Raw genomic sequence first — 27736 nt, 5'->3', positions numbered from 1 at the left:
TGTAAATGTAAAAAGTGTTTATTGATGTACATCAAGAAAGATATAGATATTATAATTTTATATATATATAATTTGTGTCTTCTGTACAAAGCATTCTTTAAACTTTATACAGGCGATGAATGCCTACTGATTTATGACAACACATTATTTACACTGTTGCCATAACAGTACTGAATACGATGAAAACATATAAAATGTTAGCGCTCAGCATCAGTACAAAAAAAAAAAGTTTCATTTCCTCCAGCCTGGCGTAACTACTGCATATATATATATATATATATATATAGACTATGCTGATGTACACTACAAAGAAGGAACATGGCTCAAACCAAAGCAGTCTCGTAAACTATTAAAATATTAAGAATAGTAAACGTTTAATTTCTACAATGTAAATGTTCTGCAAAAAGTTCACATAACTTCTTACATAATGAAGGCAACCATTAGAAATTAAAATAACACTTTGGGCAAATTAAGAGTAGTGTAGTTTTTGGAAAACAGGTAAAGAAAGAAAAAAGTACAAGCAATACAAAAAGAATGCCTGATAAGAGTATCTTAAGAGGTCAAGAGCCATGCAAAAAAGAAAAACTCCAAAAAGATTCACTCAACCATGTGCCAACTTCCTTTATCAAAGCACAGTATCATTTCAGGTTTTCCCAGAAGTCAAATGTGTAATGCCATGTACTAGTAGTGGGAGCTTTCCCTTTGTGGCCACATAGCAGCCTTTAACCAGCTGCTAAATAAAAATGAAACAAACAAATCAAGAGAGCATGACATGACAGATGTTTACTACTAATAACAGCATTATCTAGACGGAGTGTCCCTGTTTTGCAAGTTCAAGTTTAATTTGTATCCCAAGTCTTGGAGAAAGCAGAAGACTGGAAAGCCCCAAACCGCTTGGGCATGCATGCATTTCTTTAATTTAATTTGGTTATTAATTTATTACTGCAATTGATTTCACACTTTTATATGTCCAGCATCACTGCTGCTTGCAGTTTTCTTTCTGTTTTGCATTTTCCTTTTTCTCCTTGGGCTTTACTCGTCCCTGTTTGTCACTCTGGCGCTTCGTGGGGGGCACAAAAGTAGGTTCCTCCAAGGGGCTGTACAAACCTACTTGTTCTGACGTTTGAATCTGACAGGAATCTATAAATTAACAGTTAATTATTATTATTTATACCAATCATAAATATATTAGAAGCTGTCTGTGTAATGTGAATGAATGAAATCACCAATAATTTGGCCTGATTCAGCTGCATCCCTCTTTTGAAAAGTGGGGTCCAGCTCTTCAGCAATATTCCTGATGGCTTGTGGTTGCCTGTGGTGACACCAAAAAAAGTTAAAGAATATTTCCTGAAAAATTAAGCCATATTTCTTTTGAGAAAATAGTGATTTACATTGTCATGGAACTGTGACTTGTGAGCTGATTGTCTGGGGTGAAGTCATCAACTGGAGATTGAAGACCTTCGGAATCCAGTCTCCGTCTCTGTAATCAAGCAGTAAAATTCATAATTAAAATTATTTTGGAATTTCTTTGTACTACTACAAAATGACCACTAAAGGCTGGTTAACTCTGGTCTAACAAACACGTGTAGGGTTTTACAATTTGTTAGAATCTGCTGAGCAAGTGTGAATCATCCTTGAAAGATCAATATTTCCACAGAATACATGTGATAATACTGATGAATCATATGCTCACTTCATGTGAGCACAGCAAAAGGAATGTTTAACCAGTTCAGTAGCACTAATTTCAGTAGGAACTGTGCCAAAGACATGCATGGACAAGGCAATTCTGCAGAGCTGAAATTTGGTACATTCAGATGGTTGGAATTTGTGGATAGTTAGTACTGCGTACATGATTACACAAAAATAAAATTTGTGTCCCTCAAAGGCTAATGAAACACAGGGCAACTTTTTGAACAATGTTGCTGGGGAATGTTGCCATCAATGGGCAATCAGGTGAGATACAGGGCCCACGACTGATAGCAATTTGTTGCCCATTCTCAATGGGAAAGTGCCCAAACAACACTGCTTGGCAAACATTGCTTAAAAAGTTGCCTTGTGTATCATCAGCCTAAAAGTGTGGCTACCTGTCTGTCACATGCTGTTCTCCTGTCATTATCCCTGTATTCTCGAACAGGTTCCAGCTCACCAGATCTCCGTTTAGCCTTTATTTCCTGTTTCTGTATGAAACGTGCAATTTCCTGTCGGAAAACAACAAATTAATGTTCAGACCTATCTATGCGACGGGAAAGCAGCCCTCTCATTTAAGCTCTGTTTACCTCATCTTGAGCAACCTGCGCCGCTCTGAAATCTCCAACAGGACAGTCCCTTCTAAGAGGTGAGGACTCTTGTGGTGTCTGAAAGAAGAGAACAAGCTTTCAGCGTAAGTCTAATTTTAGGAAGTTTTGCTACTGTTATTGATAAGGATATTAAACAGACTTTGTGGCAGAACCTGGAGGCCACCTTCTTGCAGATTTTAGCCCTAAGTAAATACACCTGAAACAGTTAATCAGGAACACTACAGACCCACAGGCAGGTGTGTTAGAGCTAAACTTGGCGGGAAGTGGCCCTCCAGGAGCAAGACTGCTTGGTATGTAACCAGGGGTAGACAAGTTTGGTCCTAGAGAGCCGCAGTCCCGCAGTGTTTAGCTCCAATTCTAATCAAAAACACCTGAACAAGCTAATTAATGTCTTCAGGATTACTAACCCTCTGTTCCATTTGGAAGGGCTCATCCCTATCCCCTAAATCCCTTCAAAGGATTTACCCTCTGGAGCGAGAGTTTAGAAGGGTTAAAGGGTGTAGGGGACCAATCAACTGTTTCTTGAAGTGCCCTTCTTCGTCATCATGCCATGCCCATACAAAGCCGTCATCATGAAAAGAATCATGGGGGCCGAAGAGTCCATTGTAGTCAGTTGTACCCTTCGAAATCCTTAATTCCGAAAGGCCCTTTGAAGTGGCCAGTTTTCAGCACTTTGGTTTGGAACGACCCTTCAAAATGCCAGTCATGACTGTTTCCACTCCGAAATGTGCTTTGAAGGGCAACGTATCCAGTTTGGAACACACTGTAAGGCTATAGGCAGGTGAGTATTTTTTTGGGGGGTTGTAGCTGAACCCTGCAGGACCGAACTTGCCTACCCCGGTACATACAATATACCAGTGATTTTCATTCACATTCCTGGAGCCCCTCAACACTAGACATTTTGAATGTCTCCTTTGTCTGACACTCCAATTTCTTAAGAGCAGAGGTCAAACTAAGTCCTGGAGGGCTGGCGTGTTACAGAGTTTAGCTCCAACTTGCCTCAACACACCTGCCTGGAAGTTTCTAGCATGTCTAGTAAGAGAATGATAGCTAGCTCAGGTGTGTTTAATTAGTCAGTCCTGGAGGGCCAGTCTCCTGCAGAGTTTAGCTCTAACCCCAATTAAACACACCTGAACCAGTTATTCAAGCTCTTACTAGGCATACTGGAAACTTCCCAGCAGGTGGAGCTAAACTCTGCAGGACACCAGCCCTCCAGGACAAAGTTTGGGCACACCTGGATTAAGGAGACAGTGGCATATATCAAAACTGCGGTAGATGTATTTGTGCTTGTAGTTCACCTCTTCGGCCAATCTCTCTTCCTCTTCCTGAAGCCTGCGGGCCAGCTCCTCATCCAGCAGCACTTGCTCCAGCTGTCCCAGGTCAAGAGCAGCTGTTCCACTCCTAGGAGCAGGTCCTGTCAGGTAATAAGGGCAGAATCACAACCAGGTAATGTGGAGAGGAGACACAGGGTTTCCAGACCACCATCACCTTCAGCCAGTTGGGCCACAACCTGAAGTGTCCAATCCTGCTCCTTGAGGGCAACTGTCCTGCAGAGTTTAGCGCCAACACACTTACCTGGACGTTTCCAGTAATCCTGAAGACTGGTTCAGGTGTTTAATTAAGGCTGGAGCTAATTTTTGCCCTTCAGGAACACGATTGGACACATTTGGCTGAGGCCGTTAAATGTCCATTTGATTAAACTCTTTAGGAATCTTACTGGGTGGATTACAACCCTGAAAGAACACACAAAGTAAGAGCCAAATCAAAAAAAAATGCAAGACAAGTCAAGAAGAACCAAGAATATTTAACGCTGAGGTACGGAGAAGAAGAAAACAACTGATGCTGCTCTAGGAGAAAGAAAAGCAAATGAGATTAAGGTTTTTGAGAAACAAGAATGAAATCTAATCTCACCGGAGAAGGGATCAAGCTTGAGAATAAGCAGATGACACCAAAAAATTGTCTCAACTCCCAAAACGTACACCGGAAACACACAGGAATGGACAGGAGTTCTTGTTTACTGATTGGGGATGATTGGAAAGCAATGAGCAGATGTAGGGACAAGCTCAGCCACACTGCAGAGCTCAAGAGAGGGGTTACCTGCTCCGGAAGAGCGCCCATTGCAAGACTGGAGTCTTTGTATCCGTCTCTCCTCCCTCTCCAACTCTTCCTCTGTATTCGATCTCTCTTCCTCAAGGTCTGGCAGCGCTCGCTTTGACTTCGCCTCACCCTATGCTCTCCATGCCTGTGGTCTTGGTCTATCCTCCTTTCATCCTCAGCTAATGATCGAGCTCTCTGCCGTGCATTTCTGCTTCTCGCCATCTCCCAATTTCTCATATCTTGCAAACGATCCTCCGCTTTCAACTCCAACTGTGGCACTCTAGGCTGCAGCAAGGGAGCATTATTTGAGGGTCTTGGTCTAGCCAAGTTAGAATCATCTATGGTGCACGTCCTGCTTCCCTCACGTACCGATGTCCGCCTAACATTACCATGATAACTGCGTCGCATTGAAATGTTTCGTCGAAACCCCTGAGCTTGAGTGTGGAGACCTTGAGTTTCTCTGAGCTGTGGATGATCGTCTCTTAGTATCCCTGTTGAACACTGAACTCTTTCCCTAGGGTCCCTGTGACCATTTTCATAAGTCCTACAACCATTGCCAAGGTAACTGTGCCTCCGTTCATCCGGGAAATGAACATGCCTTTCCCTAAAACTCTCTCTACGACCACTGCTACGATCCTCCCTCATGCTGCTGTGGCGACTCAGCCCTGACTCAGCCTGCTGCTTCTGTCGCAATAGTTTCTCAAGTTTATAGACGGGTTCAAAGAGATCATCCTCAGAGCTGTGGCTGAGGTAGCCTTGCTCACTCATATCGTTCTTTATGAGCTTGATGACATCACCCCATCCACCTGACAGGTGTGAAGATCTGCTGCTGCTTTGGCTGGTCATGCTCTTGTCGTCCTGCTCCGAATGAGCTATGGAAGATCTGCCGACCAGCCTCCTCTGCCCTACGGTGCGTTTACTGTCGTGCTGTGTGACTGTAGGCCTACTGTACTCAATCAGGTCCTCCTCAGAGTCCGAGTAGGTGGGCGAGGAGAAGTGCTGCCATCTTCTGGTTGGAGACCGATTGTGAGGTACATGAACGGGCCGGGGTAAGTATGGACGAGCAGGAATGCTTGTGGACTCTTTAGTAAAGCCAACCATGCAAACATAAAAGCAGGGGATTTGGGAAATGGTTAGAGTTTGGGGAATGCAGAGTAAAACAGTTAACATATGAAGCTCTGTTTAGAAGTAAAAAGGACAAATGAACCATTAAAACATGCAATACATGAGAAAAAAAATGGAGCTTCACTGAATTCAGGGTGATTCATGGCCTGGTTAGTACGCCAATAAAAGTTCAATGGGATAGTTGGGTTCAAGGGATAGTTCACCCCAAAAATATCCCAAATTAATTTTCATCTTAGGGTGAAATACACTTTATCTGGGCTTGTTTCACCAAACAAAGAAGTGTAAACTCCATCAAGCTTGCAAACATGAATGAAACCAGTACATTCAAAGGAAAACTTAACATTCTCTTGAAACTCTGTTTATACCATTAAAGAGATTCAGGTTTTATTCTAAGACGCAAAAGATGTGGCGTAACCATAGAACTTTTCAAACAGGAAACAAACATGAGTGAACTGGACATTGGGACAGTCATCATCCCAGATGATGTCATGTCTGTGGGGTTTAAAAAGCAAACAAAGCAGCTGGCTATATGTGTCATGCAGTATGATGGATGCAATAACAATACACTGCATGTTTAAACAGCATTTTTCTATAATTTCAGCAGATTTAATATTCACAATTTGCTTATTTAAAGACGATGGACTATTCTTTGTAAGAAATTAGAAGACACCAAGGTGTCAACATCACCCTTGGTGTCACATTTTGCAGTAAATCAGATGCTTTACGGGAAACAACCATTTGACTAGACACAGAAAAACACGTGACAAGACATTGAGACATAGTCACGATGTTATTTTGAAAATAAATTCTTACTATAATCTTGTTTACTACTCATTTCTCCAAGAAAGCTGCTGTTTTCAAAGTAAACGAAAGAGATGCAAAAGAACGTCTTTAATCATGCGCAAGACCAGTTTCACACATTTTGTCTTCAGGATGTGAATGCCGCCAATTTTAACAGTATACAGCATTTATATGTGAACACACTGCTGATTCCCATGAGTGACACTGAAAGTAGTTCCTCAGATGAGCATATTTTTGCTGGGCTCTACATATCAAACCCAGCAGAAAAAAAATGGCACTATAAACCTATTTATCATGACTTTTCACAATTTAGGCTTTTAATAAGCAAATCAGACTCAATCCAGATGAGTTTATAGCTATACTGTGGGGTTCAGGTTCAGTGTCAATGTACATGTGGCCTCCTTGTAATTTAGATTTTACACTTCTAATAATCTACAAAATGCAGTAACCTAGAAATGCGACTTCATTCTCTATACAGAAGTGCAGCTTTGCAACACAACAGAAACACTGTCAGTGTGAACACAACATGAGCCTGCTGTCACAAAAGCATGGCCTACCTAATAAAACTGTTGAAGCTACACCACTTCATTAAAACACTTCAAGAACACCATGAATTTTGTTACACAGGAGTGCTTTACCTCTACCATCTTTATGTTGGTAACTGCTCCTGTGTCTCAGATAAAGCTCTTCCTCCTCCTGAATCCTTTTTGCTATTTCCTAAAAACAAAAATGCAAACAAAATTAGCTTTATAGACCATAATGTTCATTTGGGAGAGTGAGGATCTGTTTTTTAAACAAATTTCTTTACATAAAAAAGCATGTAAAATATAGCTGCAGATTGTTTTTGAAAAAACAAAAAACTATATTATACTATAACAGCCAGTCAGAAAGAAAAAGAATGACACTTATTCGGTGATGACACATCGAGGTGAAACCCTTAACCCTAAGCGTGGGTTTGTAACTAAAAATATATCCGCTCATGCACTCAACACAGACATCAGCGATCTGTGCACGTCAACAGAGGGGAATTTCCACGCTTACGTATCAAAGGCCTTGAGACCTGCTCTTACAGCAAAAAGCCCACCATGCACAATCTTCAAACAACCACATGCTCAGCTTGCAAGAAAGCTGGCAATCAGGGACACAATTTATCACATAGCTGACCACAATGACTCACAAGTTTCCTCTGCCAAAGTAAGGCTGAAACTTATCTAAACTGAATCAAATACTGTATGATTACCACAATGACCATATATTTGCATCTTATCACATGACTACCAACATTTTGTACTATGTAAATAAAGATCAAAAATGTATGCACATTTCAATAAAGCTACAAACTATGATTTCTGAAAAAGCATTACTTGACCCCTTACAATATATATGCTTGTAAGAGATTAGCAAAGCCACTAGTGTCTTGCTTGGTTATACTTTTAAAGTTTGTTTCTAACTGCCTTTAATTTTAAGTGTGTTATGAAACACCATCCTTTATATTCCTGCAGAAACAGCCATAGATGTGAAAACATACCATGTATATGACAGAGAATTTACAGTTTTTAACCAGAAGATGGCAGAATTCTGCCTCAATGACAGAACAAGTGAAAGTGAAAATTCTTTCCAACAATCATAAAACTTACTCTGAGCTAAAATTTGAGATTCTAACGCTGTTTACATACTTCAACATGATGGAAAAATGCAAGACTTTAGGAGCTCAAGTTGTTTAGGTCTGTGGTTTTTTTTTTACGCTGGAGTACCTTAACAGGTCACAAGGGGGTGCTAAAACGCCTGTGGAAAATTTGAAAGAAAAGATGTATTTTTAAAAGATGTATTTTAAGACTACACTTTGGATTGGTATTTATTGTAAAACTTACATTTGTTTTTTTTTTTTACTTTATAATAATCTGAAATTAAAGCTAATATTTTTTATAAAAAGAAAGACATGCTTTTGACTTTGCTGTTAACTACAAAAAAAAAAAAAAAAAAAAAAATCATAATATTAATAATAAGTGTTTTGGACAATGACAAATAGCTAGTCCCTTAATTCTGGAAACTTTGTATAATATCATGCTTAATATTTTTCCAGACATAGCATAAAATAATCTGCATACATGAAAATACACACCTGCCTTTATTAAGAAAAAAAATTCATATCTTGGGATCCCTGGCATTAAACTGTCACACTAACCTTCTCAGCAGAGAAGTCCTGGTGTCCTTCTGTTCTAATTAACCTTACTTCACAGCACCATCCAAATTAAATCCACTGTCCTGCGCTGAGAGATTTTGCCCCACACAGGGACCAGCTCCTGTCTCAAGGGTTCTGACTCTGAGCTTATCTGGCACCTGAACTCTGAAGAAATCATCCCTCTAGATGAGGTTTGTTTGTGTACACAACATTAGAACGACTGGGTGAGAATTATGTTCAACATTACTCTTCCCTGCTCCTGTATGAGTTTGATAGGACGCAGGCTTCAAAGCAGCATGTGGAGATGATATTTAGATGCAACCTGGTGCTTCACAGGCTTTAATTAACACAGGGCTGCAGGGGTGTAAATATGTATAATTAATGCAGCGGAATGACATTTTGTGCAATATGCGAGGCTTAACGGTGTAAAATATGACACACAGGTTTGAAAATACCTTCAGAATTACATGTAAATATTAACTGAGCAACAATAACAAGGCTAATATTTTATCATGTCTGTTAAAACAAAACTTACAAAATAAAATCAAATTTACAAAGTTTATTCTGGGGTAAAAAAAACATATTTCAAGATATATTCTTTGCAAATAATTGTTTTTCTCAAAAAAGTCTACTTTGTTTTAAGGATGTTTAGATATATTTACTGCAAAACAAGATGAAAATGTTTAAAGGGATAGTTCACCCAAAAATAAAAATTCTGTCATTAATTACTCACCCTCATGTCTTTCCAAACCCCTAAGATTTTCATTCATCTTCAGAGCACAAATTAAGGGTCAGAATGCTTTTGGATTTGATCAAAAATATCTTAATTTGTGTTCTGAAGATGAACAAAGGTCTTATGGATTTGGAATGACTTGAAGGGGAGTAATTAAAGGAGAAGTCCACTTCCAGAACAACAATTCACAAAGAATTTACTCACCCCCCTGTCATCCAAGATGTTCATGTCTTTCTGTCTTCAGTTGTGAAGAAATTATGGTTTTTGAGAAAAGCATTTCAGGATTTTTCTCCATATAATGGACTTCATTGGTGCCCCGATTTTGAACTTCCAAAATGTAGTTTAAATGCAGCTTCAAAGGGCTCTGAACGATAAATTATTTGTAAATTGTTGTTCTGGAAGTGGAGTTCTCCTTTAAAGGATGAGTTCACTTCCAGAATAAAAATTTCCTGGCAATTTACTTACCCCCATGTGATCCAAGATGAAGAAATAATTTCTTTTGCAACTGAGGACAAAGACACGAACATCTTGGATGACATGGGGGTGAGTAAATTATCAGGAAACGTTTATTCTGGAAGTGAACTTATCCTTTAAGACTTTAAGAATTAAAATTTTTGGGTGAACTATCCCGTTCAGAGCATGATTTCTGCAGTGAAGCTGGCAGGTCAAGTCACAATTCTTCCATGACTCAAAAATGCCTGTGGGAACAGAGATCATGTTCGCAATATAACTCTGAATCATAAAATATCCCGAATGCCAAAAATTGCTTGTTCAGAATTAGTAAGAAACCATAATTTAAAATGCCTCACAGACAGGTTGACTCAGATTCATCTGGAACCCAAACCTCTGAAACACCTGTGATTAATAACTTGCTGTGCCAATGTTCTGACTCAGTTTTTATTTCACTTGCTGAGCCAACAATTTTCAGCTTTTCCACCTGAATCACCTGGGACTCTCCCACTCCCAAGACACTCCCAAAAACACTTAGGCTTTGATTTTCACAGTAACACCCACAGGCGTCTGTCTTCAGATCTGAACAAAAGACTCCTTAATTAAGGTTCGCAGCGACAACATTCAAGAAAAAAATAAAAGCTGAACAAGTTAATTATTTTTCCTGGCAGACTCAGAAACCTTGTTGCTACCTGTTTGAACCGCTTAACTCTTATTTTTGCTAAAATATTAAAGCAACTTTTAGTACAGTTATTATGAGGACAGCTCACTCTGGAGCAACCAGACGTTAAGCACTAGGGCACAATGGTGGTTAGACTAAACTTCACGGATTATCACTTGCAGCTTTTTAACCACTATGCCACATCACCTCCAACACAACGAACTGCTGTAACATTTATAGGACCCTTAACACAAAGCCCTCACCAAAAAAGCTGCAGATCCATAGAGATTTCCTTTTATTTCTGGAGGAGAACATTTCCACACTCAGCTTTTCTGCTTGTGACTAACTGAACTAGAAGACTGGAAGGGAAGTCTTTTTTTGTGTCCCCAGGGAGGTTATTTTAGCTGGGCTGGAGTTACATGCATCTGAAGTTGATTAATGCACAGTATGAGTGTGATTTTTGCTTTATAGCAGCTTGGTGCTTATTCACGTGTGGTCTTTGCCAGCACTTACACTCCACGGGAGACTAGCTGAATACATCAGCTCACTGGCGTCCCACAGTGACTCATTAATTATTGATCCATTTGATCCCTCAGACAAAGTGGTTCAGAGGTGTAAATGAAAAACAGAAGGGGTGACGTTTACCGAGCCCGGAGTTACACACCTCGTCCTCTACCTCCCTCCTCCGGGCTTCGTCCGCACGCCGCTGGATCTCCTCCTGAATCATGCGTGCGTATTCTGAGTCTCGTTCCTCCCTTAAAAGAACAAAAACACCTTTGATATAATGAAAACAGCTTACAAAAACACATCTGTTTCCTTTAATGTAAGAAGGAAGTGCTGAGGCCATCACGGTTTTGGACAGTAGTGGACTTTGGACATGCTATCAGCTACTGAACTGCTGATAAGCACTATACAACCATGAACAGACAGTGTCATATCTGATAGTGGTGTGACTAGTCTTTTGAGTGTGGGTGATCTTACAGTTGGCGAGTGGCCTGGTGTTGTAGCATCTGAGCTCTCTGCTCCTCCTCATCCTGGAGTCTCTTGGCTACTCTGATGTCCTTTTGCACCAGCTGACTCCTCTGCACATTTGAGTTGTAGTACTGCTCAACTGTTGAAGAAAGCATGCAAGGTTACAGAAGACAACTTGGAAGATACGCTAATTAATATGTTTACTCATCAAGGTTAAAAAAGTGACAGTTAAGACATTTTTTAAGATTATAAAAGGCTTCTATTTCAAATAAGTTCTTTTTAACGTTCTATTCATTAAAGAATGCATCAGAGCTCCCACAAAAATATTAAGCAGAGCAATTGTTTAGAAAATTAATATAATGATAAGTGTTCCTTGAGCAGCAAATCAGCATGTTAGAATGACTTCTGAAGGATCATGTGACACTAAAAACTAGAATAATGGTCCCTGAAAATTCAGATTTGCGATCACATGAATAATTACATTTTGAATACATTTTAAAATACAGTTAAATTGTAAAAATATTTCATATCATTATTGTGCTTACTGAATTTTTGTTTACATAAATTAAGCCTTGGTAAATATAGATCTTGTCAAAATCTTGAACTGTAGTGTATATCAGAATATTTAAACCTCAAAAATGATTTCTAAACATGTGACATGATGTAAATAACAGTAAATAACATAAGACCTCATTCATCCTTACTGCAACAAAGAACTTCACACATGCACAGAGAGATCATCTGATATACAGTTGAAGTCAAAAGTTTACATACACCTTGCAGAGTCTGCAGAACGTTAATTATTTACCAAAATGAGAGGAATCACACAAAATGCATGTTAGTTTTTATTTTGTACCGACCTAAATAAGATATTTCACATAAAAGACGTTTACATATAGTCCACAAGGGAAAATAGTTGAATTTATACAAAATACCCTGTTCAAAAGTTGACATATGCTTGATTCTTAATACTGTGTTGTTACCTGAATGATCCATAGCTGTTTTTTGTTTAGTGAAAGTTGTTTATGAGTCCCTTGTTTGTCAGAAACAATTAAACCGCCTGCTGTTCTTCAGAAAAATCCTTCAGGTCCCACAATTTGAATCCTTTCCAGCAATGACTGTGTGATTTTAAGATCCATCTTTTCACACAGAGGACAACTGAGGGACTCATATGCAACTATTACAGAAGGTTCAATCGTTTACTTATGCTTCAGAAGGAAAATCGATGCATTAAAAGCCGGGGCTGAAAACTTTTTGAATTTGAAATTCAGGGTAAATGTAACTTATTTTCTCTTCTAGGGAACATGCAAGTATCTTCCGTAAATTCTGAAAGGCAGTACTAAATGGGGAAAAAAAAAAAAAAAAAACACTCCCGCCTCTTAATTGTTTGTCCTTTTGAAGCATCAGTGAGTGTTTGAACCTTCTGTAATAATTGCATGAGTCCATCAGTTGTCCTCGGTGTGAAAAGATGGCTCTCAAAATCATACAATCTTTGCTGGAAAGGGTTCAAATACACAAAAAAGCTGAAAAAAAAAACAAAAAACAAAAAACTGCAGGCAGTTTCAGGACAAACAAGGGACTCATGAAAAACTATCACTAAACAAAAACAACATCAACAACAACAACAACAAAAACAGCTGTGGATCATTCAGGTTACAACACAGTATTAAGACTCAAATGTATGTAAACTTTTGAAGAGGGTCATTTTTATAAATTCAACTACTATTTTCTAACAAGCATTTTGTATGATCCCTCTTATTTTGGTAAAATTAACATTTTGCAGACTGTATGTGTATGTAAACTTTTAGAGGTGGGTAAAAGGCCAAGATGCAAAACACTAACTTACATATTTGTTCTGTGAATTGCTGTTCAGTGAACAGTCTAAAACCAAACTCTTAGCAGGCAGGATATTTCAGTTAACCAGGCAGATTGACTCATATGAGAGGTCGTTACCTTATGTACTGAAACGCCCTTGTATTTCTAGGTGTTAGAACACCGGCATGCTTTAGAAGTTTACAAAAGACAGCTGAATGTGTGAAGGCTGAGAAAACAGATTTCGAACTTGCATTAAAATGCTTTAGGTGTGGCAGATGAAATTAGAGAAATGGGACTTACTTTCCTGCTCCTGCAGGTTATGAGCTAGGGCTCCATCCTCCAGCACAGAAAAACACTGGCACACTGCAGAGGGAAAAACAACACTCAATACAACTGCAGGAAAATTAACAATTAACAGGCTATGAGAGATGCTGCTTATCTTATCAACATATGATCTCTCATATGATCACTTCAGATTATAAAAGTATAGTATCTGTAGAATTATAACCATAAATTATAGCCATTCTAGGCTGTAACTGGAGACTTTGTCAGAGAAAATACGGCAGACATTTGGACTGTGTTCAGAGACAACACAGTTATTTCATGTCTTCAGAAGTCACTTTAGGTCATTTTAGTAAAGCTCTTTTAAAAATGTTCATAACACCACATTTGTGAAGCCTCATTTCAAAACAAACTAAAAATCCATGTATTTTATCCCCTTAAAAAAGTCTTGAATTCTTTATATAATAAGTTTAAATAAAAACGAGACACTCAAATTTCATAAAGCCATAATAACAGTCTGCATGACAAAAACTGACCCTGGAAAGTTAAAAACAAAATTACACTTGTGGTTTTGGTCCCGTAAGTGTCATGTTTCATTTTAAACCCTATGTTAAAATAATGGACAAGCCAGGAAGGCTCTCACTGCTTTAGGGCAATCCTAAAAGGAATCTGTCGTGCTATTGAAAATAATACATTTTATTATGTCTATGGGCCAAGATATTTCAGAGGATTTAATGCAGAAATATAAGTAAAGTGTTACTTATTTGAGCCCTAAAATAGTCTAAATGGTCCTTTCAGTCGAAGGACTACTGTTCTATGTGGATGAAGATCTCGCCATGCATTATTTTCTGCACTAATCAGCCTCATTTTGATGCTGTTGATAGAGCTACACTATATTTAACTCACAACATTCCTTTAACAAGAAGCAAAAACACAGAGTATCAGGTCAGTGAACTCTGAATTTAACGCTCACGTGAACTGAAAAGTACAGTTCTTTAGTGTCTTTCAAGCTGAAAGAAAATTTACACAATATTTTTTTTAATGCAACATGATCTTTACTTAATATTCTAATGACTTTCTGGCATAAAAGAAAAATTGATAATTCTGACCCATACAATGTATTGCTGGTTATTGCTACAAATATACCCGTGCAACTTACGACAGATTTTGTGGTCCAGGGTCACATATATAAGCTGAACGTAGATCTTTTGGAGCACTAATGCGTCACAGAAAAAATACTAGTCCTACTTAAACCTCATAAGATACTGTAAATAATTTTGATGATTTGCTGGATGATATTTTAAGGAGCAATTCTGTTTATTTTGTGCATTGCCATTTTCTTATCTCTAGGAAAGCCTACTGTATTCAGTGAAACTAAAAAAACTCAGTTTTCTGTACACTGCAGAATCCCTCAAGGAGTTACAGTATAACACTATTGTGGTGAATGCTAAGTAGTTTAGATTGACACAGTGTCATTGGAGTTACCAAACAAACATATACAGCTCTCATAAACACTCATGACAACAAAACTTCAACAGTCCTGTGGTGCCGCCCTTCAGGATATCCACAAAGTGTTTGCCAAATTAAATTTAGTAAATTACAACCTCAAATTCAGAGATTTACAGGGCGGCTGAGTCGCAGATAGTTTTTGAGGGGAATACGGTCTGTAATTGACACAACAGCTGGAGTCTGAGGCTTTAGCGCTGGTGCTGGACCTGCGGTCGGGACGGAGAACATTACAGACCATGAGAGCAGTAAAACGGAGCGTTTTACTAAATCAAGAGCCACCCCATCAGTGCAACTACTAGATTCACACTCAACAGGACTGAAACTTGAAACACAAATGACTCTACATCTGCTTTACTTCAGGATGGCCTCAGCAATTATGCTGAATTAGAGTAGCATGACCATAATATCCTAATGGAGACATACTGACTTCAGCACAACCTCTGACCTGAGCAGCTGGTGGAAATCTATGTATAGCTGTGAGGCCCAGCCATCCGTCTGGTGGGGGTGAAACTACTGACCCCCTAAAACTGTGGGCAGTGAGAAACAATCCTTCTGTGGGGTATCCCAGATTAAAATGCCACCGTTTCAGTATCCAAAAAGACAAATGTATTTTCTGCTTGAGCCCACCTGCTGCATATCGCTATAACCTGTATCAGGTATCACAAGCACCTCCCAACAATGCCCTCACACATCCACACACACATATACGCCTGCACACAGGAGGAATGGTTTCCAGATGTGCCAGCAGCAGAAAAAAAGACACAAGCTGAGCAGAAGGATAGTGAGATTGGCGGGGTTTACTTTGGAAAGGCGTACAGATAAGGGCAAAACATAATAGGCAGTGACTTTGTCCTCTTTTGAGACATCTAGTGGCTCTGTAGACTCAGTAGCTGGTTTGTTTTGTCCAGCAGCCAACATACTCACTCCGTGGGGACAGGGCATGATAAGAATGCTAACATCAACAGAAATACACTGCAAAAATATTTATGGACCCTATATATTGCTAATATCTAAACATATGCCAGAAAAAGCATTTTGATGTTGCATTATAAATGACATGCAAAATGCAAGACTACACTACTGTTTAAAAGTTTGGGACCAGTAAGATTTTTTTTTTTTTAAAGAAGTTAATACTTTTATTCAGGAAGGATGCATTAAATTGATCGAAAGTGACAGTAAAGACATTTATAATGTTACAAAAGATTTCCATTTAAAATAATTGTAGGGTTCTATGATTTCCGTGATGCGGAAAACATGGACAGAATTGCGGAATCCAGTCATAAAAATGGAATGTACTGAATAACGCGGAATGTCGCGGAATGTCACGGAATAACGTGGAATGTCACGGAAGTTTTAATGAATTAATCAAAAGTAGGTCATTACTCTTAAATCAACCCGTAATATGAACTAATATCTGTAAATATTATGCCGCAAAAATACCATTTAAATGTGAATCCTGCATGTTCTTCTTGTCTCTGTTTTAATGAATGGAGCAGACGAGCGGTTTTGTTTACTACACACACACTGAAGAGCGAGTAACGCTTGTAGTGATTTCAGCGTCTGTCGTCTCACTAAATGAGGGCATAAATACATGAACAATATCTGCTGAGAGTCACTTCATGAGCATTTGACCGTTCCATTTTAGGAAAACTAGCGTTATATCATATACACATAGAAACGTAAAGGTAGACACGGCAACCCGTCAAAATAAAAGTCCGGTTTAACTTTAAGACACTGTGCCAGATATATATTACTACTATTACTACTACTACTACTACTAAAACGAAACAAACATAATTTTTTAGGGTATAATCACACAACGTTTCTTCCATGTTTTAATTTTAATAGTAAATTCCCCTTTGCCAAAAATAATGTTTGCTTAATTTTCAATAATTTAAAAAAAATGAAATTAATGTTTTATGCCTTCATTTGATAACCAGAACATTTTTAATACACAACACAGGATTTCTGAGGGTAAAAAAAAACCTTTCATAAGGCTATTTTAAGAATATATTTGAATAAATTAAGTATGCATTAAAATAATTAGACATGCTATATGGTGAAAAAAAAATAAAACATTTCATAGGGCCCTAAACATGTCATTTTTGTTAAACCTTTATCAAACTGATGTGAAATTGTATAAGTTTCATGATTTTAATTAATTAGACATGCTCTTTAATAATAAAAATTAAATTTAACCATTAAAAAGGAGTTGAGAAAAACTAAAACGGGAAAAAATGGAATCCAGAAAATTAAAATGGAAAAATAAAAGATTTTGGAAAAAAATAAAACATTTTATAGGGCCCTATAATTGCTGTTTAAACTTTCTATTCATCAAAAAATCCTAGAAACAATTTATCAGTTTCCACAAAAATATTAAGCATAACAACTGTTTTCATTAATAATAATAAGAACTGTTTTTTGAGCACCAAATAAGCATTAGAATGATTTCTGAAGGATCATGTGACACTGAAGATGATGCTGAAAATTCTGCTTCACGGAAGCTTTCATAGAAAAAAAAAAGTTACTTTTGGATTAAATATTTCACAACATTACTGTCTTGCTGTATTTTTAATCAAACAAACGCAACATTGGTCAGCTGTTTAATGCTTTAGAAACCTAAAACATCTTAGAGTACTATAGAGTACATGACAATTAGGTAACACTTCAGGAACCAATTCTCTCTATATTAACCATAGTTGTTTATTAGCATGCATATTAATGCATTTTGGCAGTTTACTAGTACTTAAGCACATATTAATGCCTTATTCTGCATGACCATACACTCTTAAAAAATAAAGGTTCTTATTGGCATCGATGGTTCCAGGAAGAACCTTGAACATTAATGGAACTAATAGAAATTAATAGAAATTTATTGAGTCAAAAGTCATAGTTAGAAGTTAGAATTGGTCCCCAAACTAAAGTGTGACCGAAAATGTTCTTAAATTTAACAGATTTAAGATCCTATTTCAATCAGTTTCTTTTGGATCAAGTTTAATCTAGCAATTTTTTCAGACTGAGGTGTTTACATGCAATATATGATTCATGACTGGGCTTTCAGTTGTATTACCAGTCTCATTTAATCAGAGCTACTGTTCTCAGGAAGCATAAGACATGTGAAGGCTATGCTAGAATGCTAGCCAAGTACATAAGCCTACAGCCAATTATTAAAAACATCTTGTGTGTTTCCTTCAGTCAAAACAATCCTGATAACACAAGGACAACAGAATGGAGGTTTGGTCAGAAAAACACAAACTTCTTTCTAAACACCAATCCATTCTTCAAATTACACCTAAACTGATAAGACTCTGGACAGCAGTATCCTCCCCCATAAAAAGGCAGTGCTGGGGATTTCTGTTTCACCTTTATCTACAGCTGAGGAATTCCAGAACCCTAACAAAAAGAGGCTCATGCTAAATATGCAGTCAACAAAATAAAACAACACTCACAGATTCACATGCTGAAACGATTATCCGCTTTTATCCAGTCAACGAGGGAGAAACTATCGACAATGACTATCGTCACTCTCGACAGTCTAAACACCTGCTAACCTGTACTCATACACTCCTTTAATTGTAGGAGGGATTTGAGCCGGCAGACCCGGTTTTAGCAGCGATGTTGTTTAGTGGACCTCGGTATTCAGGTGTCTGATTGGGGCATTCAGTCTATTGGCAGGCAAGAGGGTGTGGATCTAAAGTTGTTGAACTAGTTTTACAGAAGCCAAAAAGACACGCTCAAATTACAAAAACAGGCAAAACGTATGTTTGAAGCATATGTGTATACTTTAAAAACATGATACAACCATTTAAAACATTAGATAGAGCAGTCACAGCATGCAAATCAAGTGGTTGACAGACTATTGAACTGAGACAGGAAGTCTGAAATGGATCTGACCATCTATACTACAAGTCTAAAAGCACTACTGCATTTATTTGATGCAAAGTACAGCAAAAACAGGAAAATTTTGAAGCATTTTTACTATTTAAAATAACAGTTTTCTTTTTGAATATACTTTAAAATGTATTTTATTGCTGTGATTTCAAAGCTGAATATTTATGATCATCATTCCAGTCACATGATCTTTCAGAATCCATTCTAATAGTCTGATTTGCTGCTCAGAAAACATTTATTATTTACTATTAATATTATTATTATTATGTTGAAAACAGCTGAGTAGAATATTTTCAGGTCTCTTTGATGACTAGAAAGTTCAGAAGAACATTTATCTAAAATAGAAATCTTTTGTAACATTATATGTCTTTATTATCACTTTTGATCAACTAAAAGCATCCTTGTAGTATTAAGAATTTCTATAACTTCTTCAATTATACTGACTCCAAGCATTTGAATGGTATAGTGTATAATGTTACAAAAGCTTTTTATTTCAGATAAATGCTGATCTTTGCATCTTTATATTAATCAAAGAATCCTGAAAAATGTACTCAATTGTTTTAAATATTAAATATGTTTCTTGAACAGCAAATGAGCATATTAGAATGATTTCTAGAGGATCATGTGACACTGAAGACTGGAGTAATGATGTTAAAATGTTTTTTAGCAGCAATATTAGAATGATTTCTGAAGAATCATGTGACTGGAGTAATGATGCTAAAAATTCAGCTTTGAAATCACAGGAATAAATTACATCTTAAAATATATTTAAATAAAAAGCAGTTGTTTTAAATACTAAAAATACTTCAAAATTGTTCAGTTTTTGCTATACTTTGGTTCAAATAAATGCAGGCTTGGAAGAGACTTCGTTTAAAAAAAAAACATTAAAAATCTTACTGTTCAAAAGCATTTAACTGGTAGTGTACATGTAGTATTTACTTGATACTTAGAAAAAAATTAAAGTGTTTTGTAAATTCATGATATTTCTTAATTTAATGTGTCCCTGCTGAAGAAAAACATTTATTTCTTTCAGAAAAAAAAAAATCTTACTGACCCGAAACATCTGAACAGTAATACATAGTTTCAATGTGCCGCTACACTCTTAACTTTCAAATGCAGAAAAGGTTCTTTACAGTGGAAAAAGGTTCTTTAGATTTTTTAAATGTTCTTCAAAACGGTTATTTTAAGAACTGTTCACTGAAAGTTTTTTTGGGGAACCAAAAATGGTACCTCTATGGCATCACTGCGAAAACACCCTTTTAGAACTTTTATTTTTAAGAGTGTACCAGACATTTATAAATATCTTTCTGGGGAGAAGTTTCACGGCATAAAAAGGAAAAGGCTCAGGGAAGGCATGGAGTGAAGGATGCAAAGAGGTTAAAGTGCAGAGAGGAAAGAGGCTGCTTTTTCTCAAGGGAACTGGGGTATAGAGACAGCATTCCCAAGACTACATTAGAGAGCTACCAGGGCAAAAACACACCCACGGGAACTGATAAAACAAGAGTGAAGACAAAGACAGCTCACTCGGACACATTTATTGCACAGTGCTTTGGGGAACTAGTATTGAAAACAAACTGAGGAAATGAAAACACTGTTGCTCACAGGCCAAGTTATAAGGCGATAAACCCAATGTGAAAAAACACGGCATAGTAAGGCACAGACATTAGTTAATTGGGTGATACAGGGGCAGTATGATGGTCTAATAGGGTCTTTGTTCTATACCCAGTGCTTGTTAAGCGTTAAAAACACGAAGCAAAACAATGAAAGCATTGTGTACAGAATGAGAACGGAAGGGAAATCATCATCAACATTTCCCCCTACAAAAGAGCATTAGGTCATGTTCCTTTATTCAGGATTTTTACACCGAGAGACAATACTAGAGCAAAAAGAGTCATGTGGAAAGGCTCTTTCACCAATAGGGGAAAGAAAAGACAGCTTTTTTTTGCTTCTGAGATATATAGCAGACGTCTGGAATGTTAATCAGATCTCAGACTTATCAGCAAAAACATGCAGCACACGGGATATAACATCAGAATGAGACATCTGAAAATCTCAGACATCAGAATCAACAATCAAGCAGACAATGATGTGACAAATTTTGGAATATTTTGCATCATAACAATCATCGAAATTGAAAAGGTCTGCAATGTACAAACATTATGCATGTCAGGCAGGTCTTACCCTCCTGGACTCTGGGTAGGTTGGACTGATCCACCTCCAGCTCTGCCATGATTTCTGGCACCGCTCAACAACTCATTCCATTCAGCAACACCTAATATCATGAAAGATGGACTCTGGTTAGTGCTAGACTGACTGGGCCAAAGTAATTTATTTTGAGGGATGAGACCCAGAAGGGCGTAAGTGACATTTTGGGTGAAATGGAGATATATATATATATATAATATATATAATCAAATAAAAGCTCTTGATGAGCTCTTTCTACTGGCAAAAGTATACTGTCATCAATGAGTGTACAAAGTTTTATTATGAACGACTGAAATCAGTACACAAAGTCATATCAAATTATGGTTAAATTTTTGTTTTGGCCCACCTGTAAAGTTGGTGAAATGTCACTTATGCCTTTCTGGTTCTCACCAATGCAACTTGGTCACTGTGAGTGTCCCAACAGATACAGTTCACTACTGGCTCATTAAAATGATTATTTAGAAAAGCTTAATTTAAAGCTTTTGACAAACCACTACTAAAACATTTGCATGTTACAACACATTTTAATAACATTAAAAATAATTCATTTATTATTCATAATATTGTACTTAAAACAAATACAATAATAATAAAAAATAAACTATTATTCTCTTTAGAAATCAAATGTAAAATAAAAGAAACAACAGGAATAAGGGATAAAATCTGCAAAACATAAACTAAGTTATAACTAAAAGTTAAAAAATGCCTTACTAAATCATCAATAAAATAAGACAAAGTAAATAAGTCATTGCATTGAACCACCAACAAAATAAAAGTACATTAACACCCATTTATTTAAGAAATGACCGGTAAATAAATGCAAACTTAATCATAAAAATACCTTTTTAAAACAATAAATACATTACTGCTTTAAAAGTAATTCAAATTCAGACTTAAACGACAAAAATAATGACTCCATTAGAGCATAAATTGTGTTTTGCTATAACACACTTTGACAGCAAGCATGAACACTGTGTGAAGACAAAATATACGACTAAGCAGCTAATGCAAAAGAGCCCCGAAACAAAACAAACGAAACTAAAACAAACAAACCAGCAAAAGTGACAGGATGGGGACAGTGAGGTAAATGGATTTTCACACTCCTCACGACTTTACACCACAATGATTCATCACACGATCATCAAACACTGAAAACATGATTCACTATAGACACCAAACACAGTGTCTTACCTGCTCTGCGCGCTTCTCTTCTCTACAAATGCTCTTTTCTATGCTCAACTACTTGTTGCGTACTAAGGCTACTCGAAAAACTCTCACTTCTCATAAGCTCATACTTGAATTTGGCTGTGTCTGAAACAAGCCTGAACTATAATTACCCCGTTTCAAAGTTTCCGACTAGACAGACTGTTTTTGACAACGAGACAATGGCATGAAAGCTTCCACAGGGATGGGAAGCCAGCGCGGACAAACTTCACGCTCCCTCCCTCGACCAAGACGCTCATTACATCACACTGGCTCATCCAATCACATCAAACATTAACATAAATATAATTTAATAATAAATAAAGAGTGAAAAGAAAAACTTTGGATTCCCTGGTTCACTCTTTAAAATATACTTAGATCTGAAGTCTGTTATTGATTTTAATTATTGAAAAGTAATATAAGAAACATATATAATATAAACATAAAAAATAACATTATTATTTATTAAGCTTCTCAACTTATTTTATATAAATGATTATAATAAATGTATAGTATTTTACTCGCTTATAAAGTGGTCCTCTACTGTCGCTTGAGTCTTAAAATTCATGCATTCTGAAGAAACGTTTCTCTTTCTTATGACACACCTGCTGTTCAGCACACATATGCATGATATAATCAGAACTGAGTAGCAACTGATTACATGTAATCTGGATGACATAATCAGATTCCAAATATCAAGTGCTGATAATTAATATTTAACATTTTATAATGCTCATTATCAGATTACTTTATGGATTACTTATTATTTACCTAATGGCAGCAAATCATTAATCTCTAAAATCAATAAAATACTATACTGTGTCATGTAATTTTGACTGTAATCACAATATAGAGTGGTCATGTAAATGTCATGTAAATAAATTTGCAAACCATTCATCTGAATTCGGGTGAAAAAAGCACCTCTCAAGCAATGAGACAAGTATGAAACAAAAATAATTATGTAGGTTACTAAACACTGGTGACCTTCAGTAACTGATGATTACTTTGGGCGTGTAATGTCGTTGTTTTCATGTTTATTAATGTTTTATCATATAATGCAGGGATTCCCAAATGTTTTTGTCAGCCAAACCCCTTTGAGATGGAATATTTATCAGAAATAGAGTTAATATTTCTATTATTTAACAACACATTTGGGTGTTTACAGTTTAATGTTGCTTAATGGTGACATCGGCAGGTGAACAAATGAAATATTTCTATTTTAAAAATTAAAAAAAAAAAAAAATCAACTCACTGCAGTTCTTACATTAAGCCCCATTTGGGAAACCGTGGTTAAATATGTTTTATGCATTTTATAATGTTGATATCAAAAAATTAAATATACTTTCTTTCTCTTTGCTTTTTTTTTTTAATATTAATACGGCAAGTTTAATGGTAAGTTTAAAACAAGTTAGATAAAAAAGTAATCTAAAAGTAGCCAGAATACATCATAACCTAAATTATGTTACTAACTATAGTTTTAATAATGTAATATGTAATCAGTAATAGACAACAATTTGTAAGTAATCTACCCAGCTCTGGATATAATTATGTTTTGTGTACTGTATTACTGTATTGTAGGCTACATTACAAAACTTAAACAAAATATTCAAGATAATTCCTTTTGTTCATCTTGATGTTTTCATCTTTTTTATACAGTTTTATACATAATAAGACACCATGTTAAATTTTACGTGGATTTAAATGTGGCCGTGACGGATCGATTTACAGTATTTACAGTGGCACACACTGTATTGTATATAAATCCATAATTTTCTTACAATCTTTTGTGTTTTGTGGAGTTTTTGTTTACCTAAAGTTTTGTTTTGTTTTGTTTTTTCTGAACAAAATTTGTCAGTTGAACAATTAGGGGAGAGTGGGGTAAGTTGAGCCAGCGGTTAAGTTGACCCACCCTCTGTATCTTGGCAACTGTACACTTTTACTGTCATGTGACCATGTATTTTGGAATCACACATAATTTCCACCAGACTTTGAAAAGGAGAAAACAGGTGTGGAAGGCACCCATTTACTCAAAACTTTTTAGCATAACAGATGTAATGGCTGTTACATCAAAACAAATTTATCCAGTTCTAAAAATATTCATAATGCATATTGGTGATTTATCAACATATAAAACCATGCAAATATTTTAGCTAAAATTAGCCTGAATTGGTAAGCCAGCTAGTTTTTTTTCCCTAAATGCCAGCTATGGGGCAAAGTGAGCCAAATGCTGTGGGGTAAGTTGAGCCAGCACGTTAACTTACCCCACCATAAAGCACTGAAGTTAAGTTAAATCTCTGAAGTATAAACTGGTGTTTTAATGTGATGTTACACAACTGGTTTAGTTTATCATGTATATATATATTATTTGTAGTTTTTTTGATAGAAATATTGTACAAGTGCACCAAATCCTTCTCCAAGAACCAGAAGATGCTTTTCAGCACATTATTATTATATCTTTCCATCTGTAGTGCCTAATGGCCGGTTCAACAATGCAGAAAAGCTACCACGCCAGGAATCTTTTGACTAAAATATTTATTAGTTTCAGTGATATTTATTCCTTCACTCTAATTCAGTTTTATTTCATTTTACTCAACAAACTCTGTGTTTCGTCTGTTTTTGGGAATGTTAAAACTTGTTTTTAAAAAATGCAAATGATTAAAGATTGATTTTATTTTCTTTAAGTTAGCTTTAAGAAAAGAAAAATGACTGTTTGTAAAATTAAATTTGATTATTGAGTAAAAGAGGTCAATTATCTTTAAAATTTCACATAAGTTTGAATCAAATTCAGTCAGATGGTCAGTTTTCACCCATATGGTACATCTTACCCCGGTCAGCTTACTCCTAACCTGGGGCAAATTGAGCCACAGGAACATTTTTATTTTTTTTTTAAATAAAAAGCCATTTTTTAGAACCCTTTGTCATAGATACGTTCAGATAATTTAAAATAATAGGAAGCATCCTGAAATTACTTTAGATTTTGTTGTACTTCTACCTCATTTTCCCTTATCTTGAGGACCACACAAGTAAAAATGGCTCATCTCACCCCACTCTCACCTACACTGTATTTCTACAAAATAAATCTGGTGCTACCCTGACTAAGGTCTATTGATCAACTTCAGTTCCGAATGGGCTATGATACGTGTAATGTAGCCTATATTTGGGCATTATATGTTAGGTGTATTGTATGTTTGGATTTAATGTGCATTTGAGCGTATTGTGAATTTGTGTTCAATGTAGGGAGCACTTCAACCATGCAAATTCCTCATAAAATCAATCTTACAGAGCCTATTCATTTCACAGATGTAGCCAGACTGAGTGACGTACATCCTCTCAAAACGGCTCTTCATTTTTTACGTCTGCTCTGTCTGATTATACTCCACTTTGTAAATGTCAGATGTGCATCAGTAATACGTCTTTGCCAGTGGATGATAAACAAATGTCATGCTCTCCTCAGCAGACGGGTAATCTGGACTTTATATCCCTGGTGCTCTTGAGCTTCATTTTTATTGCGTTTATTGACATAATGTTGTTAGCATCAGTGTGGCTGCCTGAATTCCTAATAAAATATTTGGTTAGGGAATATAAGAGATATATTTTCATCCCTCTCAACATAAAAGAACTAGATTCATGGGCTAAATAAGTCGGTTGACATATTCATAAAATAATCTCTTTATGTGTTCTGCTGTGAGTTGATAGACAGACATTTGCACACCTGTGTCCCCCAATTTACAAATTCAGTAAAACAGGTTTAATGAGATTCAAAAGTGATAAAACCAACGTGGACCTGCTACAGCGGTCACCCTGATTTATTCATGGATACTAACTCAACAGGATTCACATTTTAAAATAGGACTCTCAATAAAAACACTGCATTGATTATGATTCACTCAGCTTTGGTATAGTGGTGTATATAAGAAAAGAGAGCATCCATCCACCTCATTCACCAAAGCCTGACCTGATAGGACCTTCAACCTGCTGCAGAGATGATCTGTAACCTGCTTCTGTCCTGCTCTGTCCTCCTGCTCTCCTGCAGTCATCTGTTAGCACATCCTGTTACAGACACAGCTGACATGACTTACAGCGGCCCTGGTGAGTGCATTCAGAAATAATGTTTCAGATGTTATTATTTTTCAGTTTTTGCATATATAGTGCAAAGTATTTAGCTTTTTTTCTGTCCAAGGAGACATTCTTAGAACAGGCAACTGGCTTAAATAAGTGCACAGGGTGCAGAAACATAACATTAATTTTATAATGCTGGTGCCAAAGACCAATACAGGCAAATTTACAGTAGCTGATGAAATAACGTCTGTCTGATTGCTGCTTTAGATTCAGCGGAAGAGGCCGGAGGCGTCAGTCCAGATGATTTCTCTGTCTCTGATCTCAATGATCTCCTGCAGAGGGCGGCAGTCGCAGGATATTCCCCGCTGCTCAGCCGAGACAGTGAGACTCATTTATCTGACACAGACATTTAATCTCAAAAGTTACAAGTGCATCATCTTTCAGTGTTACTGAAAGTTCTTCTGCAGACGAAAAGAAATCACTCTTTTGTACTCTGAATGCTCATACTGTTCCTTTCACAGATATCAAAGTGCCTGGGCAGACTCCTAAAGAGGCTCTTAGAGAGGTAAGTTAAATGAAATAACAAATCTCTAAGCATTTAAATAATGCTGTGTTCTTGTGTTTTTTTATTTTGGATATTTTACATTTTCATGCAAGTGTGCGAGCAACAGCCTCTCTTTCTCTTTTAAGATGCTGTTAGAAAAACCGTATCGCCTCATTCCTCCCAATGGTCTGTGGGGCAGCAGGAGACAGTTCAGGAAGAGAGGCGGCAGTGCAGATTGCTTCTGGAAATACTGCGTTTGAGGCATTCATGACATGCTGAACTGAGTCACAGGGCTTTTATAGCTTTTCCTACCAGTGTGGACTCACAATACAAAAGCAAAAATATACAGAAGACTGACGTAAACCAGTAACATGTAAAATATCTGGGATTTTTTTCTACATATCTTCAGCTTTTATGTGTCTGTACATTTTTAATGACATGTAATTCTGGAGTATTTGGATTAAGTGCCAATACTATCTTTATAGGAGAGACCTAGCTACTGTATAAGACATATATAACTGTTAACTATAAATAAATGCAAAAATAAAATAATAAAAAAAGAAAGAGTTAAAAAGGCTTCATTCTTTGTCAACGATGTTGTTCTCATTTTCCCCTTTGAAAACTGAAATTTAGAATTCACATTTATTTTGTAACTCCTTTTATTTCATGTTTTACAATGAGTTCACAAAGAGAGCATGCGGATGAGATGAGATTTGAGTGCAAACCAAATAGCTTTGGATTGATTGATTCAAGTATTTTTTGAGACAGATGAATCAAACAGAGACTATTCTTCAACCTTGGAGGCTGGACATCCACTTAGCTGGAGAGGACAAACGGTATCTAGATGCATCTACGGACTTACTGAACACACAAGAAAAGAAAATACGAGCCAAAGTTAAGCTATAATATG

At 36.7% G+C, this 27736-nt stretch overlaps 2 protein-coding genes across 4 annotated transcripts; one reads left to right on the top strand and one right to left on the bottom strand.

The window, feature by feature from the left end:
* ccdc187 (coiled-coil domain containing 187) lies at positions 1 to 22456 on the bottom strand. 3 transcript variants are annotated; one of them, XM_051096047.1, is made up of 12 exons: positions 22212 to 22456; positions 20997 to 21087; positions 13434 to 13496; positions 11328 to 11457; positions 11011 to 11101; positions 6959 to 7037; positions 3596 to 3711; positions 2277 to 2354; positions 2085 to 2198; positions 1392 to 1480; positions 1227 to 1312; positions 1 to 1140 (listed from the first exon to the last, which is right to left on the bottom strand). In XM_051096047.1, exons 2-12 carry the CDS (start codon positions 21043 to 21045, stop codon positions 977 to 979), a joined length of 1059 nt encoding a protein of 352 aa, XP_050952004.1. In that variant the 5' UTR covers positions 21046 to 21087; positions 22212 to 22456; the 3' UTR covers positions 1 to 976. The 3 variants fall into 3 exon arrangements, with proteins under 3 accessions (XP_050952004.1, XP_050952002.1, XP_050952003.1); XM_051096045.1 differs by lacking the exons at positions 1 to 1140; positions 1227 to 1312; positions 1392 to 1480 and adding an exon at positions 4395 to 5476 and having other exon boundaries at positions 2124 to 2198; XM_051096046.1 differs by lacking the exons at positions 1 to 1140; positions 1227 to 1312; positions 1392 to 1480; positions 20997 to 21087; positions 22212 to 22456 and adding exons at positions 4395 to 5476; positions 18374 to 18481 and having other exon boundaries at positions 2124 to 2198.
* Positions 22457 to 26176: 3720 nt separating this feature from the next.
* On the top strand, positions 26177 to 27380 carry uts2a (urotensin 2, alpha). Its single transcript, XM_051096073.1, has 4 exons — positions 26177 to 26312; positions 26550 to 26663; positions 26804 to 26847; positions 26973 to 27380. The coding sequence occupies exons 1-4, from the start codon at positions 26207 to 26209 to the stop codon at positions 27084 to 27086; spliced, it is 378 nt and encodes a 125-aa protein (XP_050952030.1). The 5' UTR covers positions 26177 to 26206; the 3' UTR covers positions 27087 to 27380.
* Positions 27381 to 27736: the final 356 nt, after the last annotated feature.

This window comes from Labeo rohita, chromosome 23, assembly GCF_022985175.1.
Source record: "Labeo rohita strain BAU-BD-2019 chromosome 23, IGBB_LRoh.1.0, whole genome shotgun sequence".
Lineage (NCBI taxonomy): Eukaryota > Metazoa > Chordata > Actinopteri > Cypriniformes > Cyprinidae > Labeo > Labeo rohita.
The sequence above is the reverse complement of the archived record's forward strand: the minus strand, read 5'-3'. Positions and strand labels throughout refer to the sequence as shown.